The following is a 13,634-nucleotide window of genomic DNA, read 5'->3' as shown; positions in this document are numbered from 1 at the left end:
CTATGGGAGGCTCCTTACCTCTTCCTGGAGGCCGCTCCAAGCCAGGGCCTCACCTGTGAACTGTCCAGGATTTGCTCCAGGGCCTGGGAGGCCTCGATGTCCGTGGGGCCTGCCTGAGGCTGCTTGTGTTTGCATGAACTTCCTGGTTTGAGCCACGCCCTTCCCTAGGGGCCGGCCCGCAGCACTTTTCCGTAGTTATAGGGCCAGCTAGGTGTGGGCCTGCCAAACTCCTCCCAGGGAGTCGCCGGTCTGCAGCCCTATATAAGGACATCAGCTTCAGTCTGTCTTTGCCTTGCATTGTGGTGACTTCCCTCTGGAGGCGCCTGCCTGCCAGAGCCTTGTAAGGTTGTCTGTTCTTCGTGGAGCTCCTTGTCTCGTCTGATTTTATACCATGTCTTGGTGTCTTGATGTTTTGCCTGAGGTCCCTGACCATGTCCTGATGTTCTGCCATGATCCTCCTTATCCTGATGTGTCCGCCTGCCAGGATGTTCTTCCCTGTGTCTTCGTCTGGTGCTCTCGAGCCTTCTGTTCCTGTAAGCCGGTGCTCTCGGATGGTGTATGCCTGAGAATGAGGTGGCTTGCAGGTGGGAAGCGTCCCTGTGCTCCTGAGCCTCCGTTCCTGCCAGCCTTGGGGGAAGCTTCGGATGACACCGGCTCCGTCATTGGAGTTCCTTCTTGCCTGGATCTTCCCTGCGCTGTTCCGCTCTCCTCGTGGTCCATGACCAGCCTGCAAGGGCTGTGTAGGGCATGCAGTGGGACAGGGTGGTCCGTGACTCTTTCCCACGGGTGGCCTGAGTAGGGCGCCCTGAGAGACAGTGCCAATGTCCATGCCTTATGTGTGCTTGTTTAGATGTCAAGTTCCTCGTCCGTGATGCCGATGCATCAACCCTGCTGTTGTCAAGTTCCTCGTCCGTGATGCCGTTGCATCAACCCAGCTGTTGTCAAGTGTCTTGTCTGCGATGCCGCTGCATTGACCATAGTCCTGTCTTCGTGTCAAGGCCTCTGTCTGCCCTCAACCTCAGGCCAGGCCTGCTGCTCCATGCTGTTCGCAGCAGGTCCGAAAGGGCTTGGAATGGTCGAAGGACCATTCCACTTCCAACATCCTTGGATGTTGGCCTTGGGAGCTTGCAGGCCTGGCAGAGGGTAAGACTGTGTTCAGCCATGCGGAGCCACCGTCAACCCTCGGCTCGGCCCTAAAGGTCTGGGCCTGGGCTGAGGCCCAAGGACACACTAAACACCCCCGTTCTCAACACCCTATGTTAAACAACAGTTTAAACCTTTTTGAAACTCTGTTTATCCCTTAACATGTAACCTTATATTTGTAAACCGTTATGATGGATTTATAATGATGAATTTGAATGACGGTATATAAAACCCGATAAATAAATAAATAAATCGGAATTTCAAATTTCTCCTTTGAAAAAACATGAAGCAATCCATAGGGAGATGCACATCCACCATCTGCTGAAGACAGAGAATACTGGCAGACTGCGGTCACTAAAGGAGTGTATATATATATATATACTGTGACGACAGCTTGCTCCATCTCCATCTGCTGGCAGGGGAGCATAACCCACTGGTCCTGAGTCCATCTGTCTACACGCTAGGAAATTCAGATTTGATCATGTTATGATCACTATTGCCAAGCGGCCCCACCACTGTTACTTCTCTCATCAAATCCTGCACTCTAGTAAGAATTAGATCTAAAATAGCTTTCTCGTCGATTCCCGAACCAATTGCTCCATAAAGTTGCCATTTATTCCATCCAGGAACTTTATCTCTCTAGTATGTCCTGATGTTACATTTACCCAGTCAAAATTGGGATAAATTGAAATCTCCCATTATTACTACAATACCAAATTGATTAGCTTCCCTAATTTCTCTTAGTATTTCATCATCCATCTCATCATTTTGGCCGGGTGGACAGTAATTTACTCCTATCACTATACTCTTCCCCAACACATGGGATTTATATCCATAAAGATTCTATTGTGCATTTAGTCTCTTGCAGTATCCTTATCATGTTGGACTCTATGCCTTCCTGGACATAAAGCACCACCGCCCACCAAGTTGCTCCTCCCTATCATTGTGACATAATTTGTACCCTGGCATGGCACTATTCCATTGGTTCTTATCCTTATACCATATCTCAGAGATGCCAATTAAGTCTAGCTCATCATTCACTGCTATACACTCTATCTCTCCCATCTTACTTCTTAAACTTCTGGCATTGGCATACAGACATTTCAAAGTGATTTTTTGTTTGTATTAACAGCCTTCTTTTCAGTTGACAGGGATAATTTGGAATCTTTTAGCTCAGGTGATTCTTATAGGCACATGGAATATTGGAATAGCAGGAGATGCTGCAGGGCAGGAGTGAGGTACATTAGCAGAGCTGTATATATGGGTCTCAGTAAAGGAATAGAACGGATGCTAATCGGTGTTTACTGTTGATCACACATTCCCCTCCTGGATCTGCTTGGTGCAGGAGTTCAGTCACCCCGTGGAGAGTCTGGCTCTGACACTGGAGGAAGTGATTAATGTGCGGAAAGTGTTGGTGAAAGCAGAGATGGAGAAATTCTTCCAGAGCAAAGAGCTTTACAACAGCCTAAAGAAAGGGAAGGTATGGAAAAGGGCAGGGAATCCCTGAAGCTGGGGAGGGTCAGACTGCTTTGGTTAGCAGTGAGTGTGCATGGAGAAGGAGGAGCATGCAGAGTCATGTGCCCTGACTGCACCCCACAGTGAGTTAATTAGGAATTAAGGGAACTTGCTTTAGGGAATCCAAACACAGGCACACTATTTCTGTTTTCTGTGTACCATAGTTTCAGAAAGATCATTTCACAATTCCAAGAATCTCCCCCTAGTCTGTAGCTGCAGAAAGTGCTGTGCAGGGAATGGAATGGATGGAGAATGGAGTTTCCCCAGTCTCTTGCCTCAGGTAGTACTGTGGATGGGATAGGGTAGGTGGGGAATAGAAATCCTTAAGTCTCTTGCCTCAGGTAATTCTGTGGATGGGATGGAGTAGTTTGGGAATGGAGATCCCCCATCTCTTGCCTCAGGTAATGCTCTGGCTGGGATGGGGTGGGTTGGGAATGGAGATCCCCCAGTCTCTTGCCTCAGGTAATTCTGTGGATGGAATGGGGTGGTTTGGGAATGGAGATCCCCGTCTCTTGCCTCAGGTAATGCTCTGGCTGGGATGGGGTGCATTGGGAATGGAGATCCCCCAGTCTCTTGCCTCAGGTAGTATTGTGGGTGGGATGAGTTGGGTTGGGAATGGAGATCCCCCAGTCTCTTGCCTCAGGTAGTATTGTGGGTGGGATGGGAGGATGAGAATGGAGATCCCCCAATCTCTTGCCTCAGGTAGTGTTGTAGATGGGATGGGGTGGGTTGGGTTGGAAATAGAGATCTTCCAGTCTCTTGCCTCTGATAGAGTTGTGGATGGGATGGGGTGAGCTGGGAATGGAGATCTCCGAGAATGCTTCTGTGAGTTCTGCTGCCTATTAGGGCTGTCCATGTTCTAGTGTTGGAGAGGGGGACGACATGCGCCTGACTATTTATCACTGACCATTTACCCGGCAGATCTGTTGCTGCTGCAGAGTGAAGTTCCCATTATTTTCCTGGCCGGCCACCTGTTTCTTCTGCAAGAGGTGAGGACTCCCAAGCCCCACCATCAGGATTAGATGGAGTGCAGCCTGCCCCAAGAGGGATCAAGCCTCCCTTACTCAAAAGCTAAAAGTGTATAAAAGTTTTGGAAGGGAGGGAGCAAAAGAGGCATTACCCAAAGGGGAGCCTTGCTGCCCAGAATAATCCACAAAGCTTGTGGAGAAACCTCACTTGTCAACAGTAGCAGTGCTGCTATCCTATTCCAGGATGGAAGTTATTGAGGGACTAGAGTCGCCTCTCTGGGCCCTGGGCTCTCAGTACTGCTCATGAAGCTTCAAAATGTTCTCCTGGGACAGAGGTTTATATTCCCTTCTTTTGGTCATCACTAAGTGGTTAGAGAGGTGAAATGCTGTGTTTATATCATCCAGCTCAATCACTGAATGGGGCTCAGGTGAAAAAAATGTTGGTGACAAAAAGGCTAAACATTTCACCTTGTTTTGTCTCTTCCTAGGTCTGTGTGTGGCTCCTGCAGTCGTAAGGTAAGGAGAAGGATTTTACATTTCACTAAGAACACCTAGTGCCAGCTCAATGTTATCAGCTTACTCCTCAGGCTGAGACATTTATAATCTCCAACATGGCAAAAGCAGCACGATGTGTCCCATGCCAGTCCTGTTCTGTGAAGACCTGGCACCAGTCTCAGGCATAAACTAGGCAAAGAAATTTTGCCCCAAAAAACCTTCAGGTCAGACTGCATTTGGGCTGTACCTTCAAGCTATCTGAATGATTACTAAATTATGGATCGGGCTGGCATCTGCCATAATCCTTCATGCACCGGACAGCTATCAACCTGAACACACTGTTTTAAAGACAGTTACAAAAGCAGTGTCTGTCAATCCCTTGGCTAGCTAGGACATGGTTAATCTCAGCTAAGAGGCCTTGCATGTCACAAGGACAATGCTGAGCTTAGTGGCGAGCAGACCATTCTTTGTGACAATTGGAGATGGCAGCAGAGCGGTGAGCTGGCCATGCTCACATTCCAGGCAAAAAGGAGGACAGCCTGCAAGGCAGCATGCTGGAACAATTTTGAAATAAAAGAAACCTCTGCAAGCATAAATCTTCTGCATAAAGTGCCACAGGACTTTTGCCTGAATGCAGTTTTTGCAGAAAATTTTTTTTGCAAGAATTATTTTTCCCGACAGAAGTTACAGGAAATAAAATCCTTGGACAAAAGTTATGCTGTTTCTTAACTTTTCAGCACATTGACTGGCAGGCTCTCGGCACCTTTTTGCCTGACACCTAAATCTGGGCATTCGAGATCTGTGCCAATGACTGACCAAACTAACCTTACACAAACCAGGGAGGGATCGACTTCTGGAGTCAGCTGCTTTAAAAGTCCTCCCTGCTGACCAGTTAAACCTGAATTTACACAAAGTAGTCAAATTTATCTGCTCAAAAAAGGGGCTGTGTCCAGATACATTGAAAGGACAGCCTTATAATCTTACCGGTTACGCAGATATAAATCTGCATTTTACTCAGCTAGGTTTGGACAAATGTTCAGCCAAAAATCTAGCTGGTTAGGTCTGTCTGAACATATGGCTACTGGTAACCGGTTATCTTTGAAAACTGCCCCATTAGTCTCTGGGTTTCATCTGTACACTATCACAGTTCAGCTTGAGAGAGCAATCTCTACACTCTCGGCATGTTTTACAACTGCTCTGCAGACAGTCAGCTCCTTCTATCTCAGACAACATCTTCAGTAAGCATGACACATCATGGCAGAGTGCACTCCCATGCATGTTGGGTGCTCTGCTGCACTTACGCTGAATACACCATTGCAGCAACGGCACAATTTCTGTGCGTAAGGACACTGGACACGACCTGTGTCATTGCTGGTATGGCTCCTCCCAATATACCAAATTCAAGCGCAAAGAACCACAGCTCTTGTTTTCTATATCAAACACTAAGCATCAAAAAAACAAGGTATCTGAACTCTATCAACAATGTGCTCTTTACCACACAAAATATTCTATCCAACACAAAGTTAAGTACTGGTTTCATATTATGTTTCAATTTTGATAGCATATGTCCTCTTGATTTTTTAGCTATTGCCGTGTTACAATCTTTGGAAATTTGCCCCTGATGAAGCGATTTGTATCGCGAAACACCGGCCGCTGTCGGGTGATTTTTGGGACAGAGCGGGACTAAAAGATGCATGTTACAATTTACAGACGGGACCTAGAGGATATATGAAAAGTTGCCTCTATACAAAAAAGGAAATATAAAAAAAACTTTGACACAATCACACGCCGCACATGACGAGAAGTCCGGACGGCAAGTGGGCTCACTGCCGTCGTCAGGCTTGCTGATGCGGTTTCATATATATTTTTTATACAATTTTCTAAAAATCATTGGATAGAATATTTTGTGTGGTAAAGAGCACATTGTTGATAGAGTTCAGATACCTTGTTTTTTTGATGCTTAGTCCTCCCAATATACACCAGGTCTGTCCCTCTTGTGGGACAGACCTCTGACACCTGCCACTCACACTCCTTTCACCTGCCTTTGTACTGGAGCTGACAGTCAGTGCATACACTCAACAACTTTATTTCAGTTCATAATAGCATTTAATCACTAAAAGTGCTCAAAATACTTACAATAGACATATTTTATTGCTTTGTGTTTGTGTATTCTAAATTGTATTCTACATAAGTACAATGAATAACATATACAAATTCTCAGGTCCACTACACTTACTAAACATTAAAAAGAACAAGCAATAATACCATTTCTAATATCTGACTATATAACAACCTTTCCCCAAAGGACAGCTCCTCAAACCTAACAAACTAATACTAAGTCCAGTCTAGATCTTTTGTAAGATCAACATGATTATTTCCCCAAATCACAGTCAGATCTCAAATACAGGGTGAAGTTTCTAAAAACAGTCTTGTTTTTATGGAGTGTCTAAGCAGGGACTTACCAATATCACAACACCTTCCATGATGCCAATTGCTTAACATGGGATGGGCATAAAAGGCAAGCAACAAGCCATATCTACTAGCCTGGAACACAAACACTGTGCTACCATACCCAAGGGTATAGAACACAGGCATTGTAATCCACACCCATGGGCAAGGAGTTCAGTACCCACCCCACTGTACACACAGATACAGAATACAGGCACTGTGCCACATACCCAAAATGTAGCATACAGGCACTGTAAACCAGCTCCATGGGCATGGAAGTCTGTCACTATGCTACTTTATCTAGCTTGTGCATGCCATAAAGTCTGCTGATTGCAAAGTATCTTCTCGAGGCTATAACCAGCTCTGCTCCCCTTTACTTTTCCTCCTATATCCTGCCACAGATGAAGATGCCATCCAAGAAGCTGCTCCACATCCCAGTATATACTGTAGGGTTTGAGAGTCTTCCAGGAACAGTGAACGGAAAGGGAAACCCCTCTCACAGGAGAGATGCTTTCCAGTGAGTCACAGCTTCTGCATTCTCTTTTTCCTCCCCATTTCCCACCCTACCCTCTCACTAACCTTAGACTTCACTAATTGGGCCCAGGCTCTCTGCCATGTCCGCTCTGATGAATGCATAGGACTGGATAGCATTATACTTACAGGGAGAGAGGAGGCGAGAGGGAGAGAAGGGGAAACCCCATGTTGAGATGGGTGATGAGGAAGGGATATGAGGGGCTTCTAGAAGAGCTCTGCTTCCCTTCTTGTGTTCCAAACCTTTCTCCTTTAGTGATTCTGGGAATGTATATTGGTTTTGTAATTGAATTCAAAGGCCTCAAGGGTGGGGGGAGGGGCTCTGTCCTTCCAGTTTTTGTGTAAATGGGATGCAGTGTCTTCCTTATCCTCTGCTTCCTCTATCCTCTTCTCTAACTATCTCTTAATCATGGACATTGAGGTCTCTATGTATGTCAAAACAATCTTCATCTTCCCAGATGCTCCTCAGCATCACCTCTTCCTGTAGCTCCCTTTCCTGATCTCTGAGCGATTTCACCAGCTGGCATCTTTCACCCTGAATATTGTCCACAGACTGACATGCATTCGCTGGAATGTGCATGCCATAATCTCAGCAAACTGAGAGCTGAATTTGGGTGGAAACATCTTACCGTTTCTCTATTGCCGGTGAGCACATGGAGGCATACAAGTGATAAAATAGCACCCACAAGGTCACAGCAAGTGGCAGGGAGATGGTGGTAGAGAAATGGTGGTAGAAATGGTGGTAGAGAAATGGTGGTAGAGCTGGGATCAGAAATGAGGCACGGAGAGATGAAGTGACTAACTCGTCTACAGCAAAACAACAGTGGGAAAGAGGATTTGATACTTCATCCCAGGTCTTCTCCTGACTTGCCCAGAAGGAAATAACATAAGAGATGCCAAGCTGGATCAGACCAGTGCTCCACTGAACTTAGCATCCTTTCTCTGACAGTAGTCAATCCAAGTCACTTGGACTGACTACTGTCAGAAGACCCTGGAGAAGGACCATCTCTACACAACAAGAAACTGGAGGGAACTGGAATAGATGAAAATCCTTTTACAGTAGAAAATGTATGGGAAGAGCTAAAGAATCTGAAAGTGGACAAAGCCATGGGGCCTGATGGGATTCATCCAAGGATACTGAGGGAGCTCAGAGATGTTCTGGCGGGTTCGCTGTGTGACCTGTTCAATAGATCCCTAGAAACGGGAGTGGTACCAAGAGATTGGAGAAGAGCGGTGGTGGTCCCGCTTCACAAGAGTGGGAACAGGGAGGAGGCTGGCAACTACAGACCGGTTAGCCTCACTTCGGTGGTGGGAAAAGTAATGGAGTCACTGCTGAAAGAGAGAATAGTGAACTATCTACAGTCCGGAGAATTGATGGACCAGAGGCAACATGGATTCACCAGGGGAAGATCCTGTCAGACAAATCTGATTGACTTTTTTGACTGGGTAACCAAGGAATTGGATCAAGGAAGAGCGCTCGATGTCATATACTTGGATTTCAGCAAAGCTTTTGATACGGTTCCACACAGGAGACTGGTGAATAAAACGAGAAGCTTAGGAGTGAGTGCCGAGGTGGTGACCTGGATTGCAAATTGGTTGACGGACAGAAGACAATGTGTGATGGTAAATGGAACTTTCTCTGAAGAGAGAGCGGTTTTAAGTGGTGTACCGCAAGGATCGGTGTTGGGACCGGTCCTGTTTAATATCTTTGTGAACGACATTGCGGACGAAATAGAAGGTAAGGTTTGTCTTTTTGCGGATGACACTAAGATCTGCAACAGAGTGGACACGCCGGAGGGAGTGGAGAGAATGAGACGGGATCTAAGGAAACTGGAAGAGTGGTCGAAGATATGGCAGCTGAGATTCAATGCCAAGAAGTGCAAAGTCATGCATATGAGGAGTGGAAATCCGAATGAACTGTATTCGATGGGGGGGGAAAGGCTGATGTGCACGGAGCAGGAGAGGGACCTTGGGGTGATAGTGTCTAATGATATGAAGTCTGCGAAACAATGCGACAAGGCGATAGCAAAAGCCAGAAGAATGCTGGGCTGCATAGAGAGAGGAATATCGAGTAAGAAAAGGGAAGTGATTATTCCCTTGTACAGGTCCTTGGTGAGGCCTCACCTGGAGTACTGTGTTCAGTTCTGGAGACCGTATCTACAAAGAGACAAAGACAAGATGGAAGCGGTACAGAGAAGGGCGACCAGGAAGGTGGAGGATCTTCATCGGATGACATACGAGGAGAGATTGAAGAATCTAAATATGTACACCCTGGAGGAAAGGAGGAGCAGGGGTGATATGATTCAGACTTTCAGATACTTGAAAAACTTTAATGATCCAAAGACAACGACAAACCTTTTCCGTCGGAAAAAAATCAGCAGAACCAGAGGTCACGAGCTGAGGCTCCAGGGAGGAAGACTAAGAACCAATGTCAGGAAGTATTTCTTCACGGAAAGGGTGGTGGATGCCTGGAATGCCCTTCCGGAGGAAGTGGTGAAGTCTAAAACTGTGAAGGACTTCAAAGGGGCGTGGGATAAACACTGTGGATCCATCAAGTCTAGTGGGCGTAAATAAAGAGGAGGCAGCAAAACACTGCACGGAGCGGCAGTAGCCACAGAGGCATTCACGGAGCGGGATGCCAGTGGCCAGTAGTCGGTGTTCCACCTTCAGGCAGCAAAACACTGCACGGAGCGGCAGTAGCCACAGAGGCATTCACGGAGCGGGATGCCAGTGGCCAGTAGTTGGGGTTCCACCTTCAGGCAGCAAAACACTGCACGGAGCGGCAGTAGCCACAGAGGCATTCACGGAGCGGGATGCCTGTGGCCAGTGGTTGGTGTTCCGCCTTCACGGAGGGCTGCCATCTCCAAAAAAACAAAAACAAGAAACAAACAAACAAAGCAGGGGTGGGTAAGAGTATGGGGCAGGGGTGTGGCCTGCTTGTTGCGGCAGTTGCTACCCCTGATTGAGCTGGATGTTCACTGGGATGCGGATATGGCGCTGCTCTCTGCATGGTGGAGGGGTGGAAGGGAGTTGCGGCCGGAGGGTGCTGGAAGCCAATAGTGATGGATGGGAGGGAGAAAAAGGGTGGGAAATAAATAAATAAATAAATGGATGAACTGCGTGGCTTGCTGGGCAGACTGGATGGGCCGTTTGGTCTTCTTCTGCTGTCATTTCTATGTTTCTATGTTTCTATAAGTATCCTGCAGATCCCAACAGAAAGTCCATTCCATATTGCTCATTTCCAGAAGAAAGAAGCAGAGAAACCCCAGTTTGTCTGGCTAATAATTGTTAACATACCTATCCTCCAGAAACTTGTCCAAACCTTTTTAAAATTTAGCTAAAGTACTAACTTTCATTGCATTAGATGATAACAAATTCCACAGCTTAACTGTGCACTGATTGAAAAATAATTTCTTAAATTTATTTTAAATCTACTACCTGTTAGTTTCCTGGGCCATCTCCTAATTCTAATACTGTACTATCTGATAATGTAAAGAACTGTTCCAACCCATTCATGATTTTATAGACCTCTATCATATTCTCTTCTTGGTCATCTCTTCTTCAGGCTAAAGAGCCCTAACTTCTTTAGCCTTTCCTCATAAGGGAGCTAGGCTATCCCCTTTATCATTTTGATTGTCCTTCTCTGAACCTTGTCTAGTTCTGTTTTATTGTTTTTGGGATGGGCTGACCAGAACTGCACACAGTATTCACGGTTTTATTTCTCAATCGTAAATCCCTACTTTCTCCTCTGTCGACCATTGGTGTTCTCGTACATGGTTCTTGGGCAGAAGGCTTTTCCCACTTACACTCTGTCATTCTCTCTTGCAGATGCTTGAGGGGAACGCCCTGGCACAGTGTAGAGGAGGATTTTCCACACATCTATGCACATGGCTGTACCCTGAAGGATGTCTGCACAGACTGCAGCAGTTTTGTGGCCGATGTCGTCAGCTCAAGTCGTAAGAGCGTGGACATTCTCAACAGCACCCCATGCCGGGGCCGCAGAGCTCAGACCTACCATCCTGTCCCCAGTCGCATGGGCAAACGATAGTGACAGACTGCTACTAAACTGACAGCCTGGCTCTGCCCTGCCTGGCACCACCCACTTGGCATAGCCTTGCAGGAAGTGACTGATTGCTCTGGACAGTTCAGCCTAGCACCATACACCTGGTAGAGCAGAAGATGACTAACTTCTATCAGACTGGCACTGCCTCACAGGTAATGACTGTCAAAGCACTGTATCATAGGGTACCTAGAGCAGAGAAGATGGGTTCCCCAGTTGTGCAGTGAGACACACAATGTGCATGTCAATTTACTGCAGATGTTTCCACTCTGTCTTCTATTAAGGAAAAATAATTTCCAGCTAACAGTGCTTTAAAAACCTTGGGTTGAGGTTATAATGTGCCACAAGAATCCCCACCACCTAGGTCAAAATCATGAATGCTTCCAGTGTTCCACCACATACTGTGGCAATACAATCCCTAGCATCACAGCAGCAGTGTGCATGCACTGACACTCTTTTGCCATACTGAGAATTTAGCTCTCTGCAGCTGATGAAAAGGTTTTCTCCTTCCACAGGTTGAGCCAGCCCTAATGTCCTAAACTCCAATCTTTTGCTTTCTGGGACTTGTAATCCTGCTTTTCAACAGGAAAATAACCACAAGTCCCAGACTACGATGGAAAAAGAAACCAAAGCTGGATCAATTTGTGAAACCTGACTGAGTCAATTCGTGACACTACTTTCTCCTCTCCAGATCAGTCATTTTCTTCAGCAGATGTGAGGTGGATGTATCACACAGAACAACAAATGTAAGAATAAGGTGAAAGCACTTTTTACCAGGACAGATGAAGCAGGGATAAGTGACAGCTGGAGAGCAGAGGTGTCCACAGCATGACTGTCACTTCAGATCCTTTCTCAATAATCCCAGTTTGGTTGAGGGATGTGAATCTAGAAAAGCAAGGGAAATGAATATAAATTCCTTGCTCCAACTTTGGAAAAAATACAGTACCCAAGTATGACCGAAGCATCCATGGAATCTGTGAGAGATGTTCCTCTGTATGTTTATGTGTGTACGAAAGCAATAAGCAGTTAAGCCGGAAGAGCAGTATTTATAACAACCAGACCAGACATATAACTGAAGGAGGAGAGACTACATGGACCTTATCAGGAGACTGCAGATGAAATGTTGATGGACTGAAAGATTTTAACAGTATACTTAAGGAGAGATGCTTATGATCTGTAAATGTTAACAGTGTATTGCAGAAGTGCAGATAGTAGCTGAAGGTGTACATGCAGCTTTCCTTATGAAGCATTTCCTTGTCTGTCTGGAGATCTCGTGAAAGTCTGGCACTCACTTTTGCTGGACGTAGCACAGTGTGCCACTTATGGGATCATTCGGAGGGGTCAGACTTGTCTGAGATCTGCTTTTTGCACCTTGTATTAAAGGAGAGCTACTGAAGGAGACTCTTCTTTTGGTTTCCCTTGCTTCCCTGGAAGGGGTTGGGTTGGGTCTAGGAATGGGAAGGAACTGAACAAGTCCCTGAGGCAATTATCTGTCTGACCCCCCTCTAGCACACACACCAACCTCCAGGCACCACCCCACTTATGCTCCTCATGTTCCATGCTCTGCTTTGAATGTGTGTCCATGCCAGAGAGATACAACAGCACAGCACAAATCTCTGTCCTCGCTGCTCACTGTTACCTCTTCCTTCACCAAGACCGTTCTCATCTGCTTCTGTTACCCTCCATCTACAGCCCCCCCCCCCCAGTCTGTATTTATTCAGTATTACTGCAGGAAACTCCCTAACACCTTGTAGTAATCCACATAAACTGAAGGGGACTGATTGGGCTAATGGGTGTGGTTCCTGCCAGCATGGTGACAGGAGTGATGTATCACACAGAGACCGTACTGTAATGTAAATATTCTGCAGTCAGCATGGAATGACTCTCAAAGCGCTGCTTCTCTCCTCTGTGAGTAATAAAAGGTTTGGACTGCAATTTGTGTGTTGGAATGTTTTCTGTGGGGAGACAGGGAGTCTGCGTGCAAGCAGCTGCAGAAAAAGTGCCAGTTTGCATTTTAGGCCTTTAGTTCCCATTTTAGCAAGTCTTAGAGGTTTTTTTTTTTCCCTATTAGTTCTTAATTTGTATATGGCCAGGGGTGGATTGCAGGAAAATATCGGCACAGGGGATTTTTTTCAAAACCAGTCCATGGGGTAACTGATGCACTCATGCACTTTCCCTGCAGCACATGGGTCAACAGCTCCCAAAAGCACGCCAAGTTAATTCTGCCAGGTACTTGTGACTTGGATTGGCCACTGTTGGAAACAGGATGCTGGGCTTGATGGACCCTTGGTCTGACCCAGCATGGCAATTTCTTATGTTCTTATGTTATGTTGGAACCCGACAGAATCGAGCCAAAATATCTCCAAAATAAAAGTCTTGTGAGGTAAAAATATCACTTACAAAAAATATATTATATTTGTATAGTGTGCTGTAAAACCCTGCAAAAAAGTAAAAAAAGACCCTTGGAACTGGTA

General features: G+C 46.1%; 1 protein-coding gene across 6 annotated transcripts in view; it reads left to right on the top strand.

Moving 5' to 3' along the window:
• SPIRE2 (spire type actin nucleation factor 2) overlaps window positions 1–13,089 on the top strand; it is a 208,670-nt gene extending 195,581 nt beyond the window's left edge. For 4 of the 6 annotated variants that reach the window (XM_029608209.1, XM_029608206.1, XM_029608208.1 and 1 more), the window contains 5 exons: window positions 2,489–2,623; window positions 3,580–3,647; window positions 4,115–4,142; window positions 6,971–7,086; window positions 10,929–13,089. In XM_029608209.1, the coding sequence (XP_029464069.1) occupies window positions 2,489–2,623; window positions 3,580–3,647; window positions 4,115–4,142; window positions 6,971–7,086; window positions 10,929–11,148 (567 nt within the window). In that variant the 3' untranslated portion in view covers window positions 11,149–13,089. The remainder of the gene's footprint in view (window positions 1–2,488; window positions 2,624–3,579; window positions 3,648–4,114; window positions 4,143–6,970; window positions 7,087–10,928) is intronic. The other 2 variants (XR_003857675.1, XM_029608207.1) reach the window with 2 other exon arrangements.
• Window positions 13,090–13,634: the final 545 nt, after the last annotated feature.

Source organism: Rhinatrema bivittatum, chromosome 7 (genome assembly GCF_901001135.1).
Source record: "Rhinatrema bivittatum chromosome 7, aRhiBiv1.1, whole genome shotgun sequence".
Taxonomy (NCBI): domain Eukaryota; kingdom Metazoa; phylum Chordata; class Amphibia; order Gymnophiona; family Rhinatrematidae; genus Rhinatrema; species Rhinatrema bivittatum.
The sequence above is the reverse complement of the archived record's forward strand: the minus strand, read 5'-3'. Positions and strand labels throughout refer to the sequence as shown.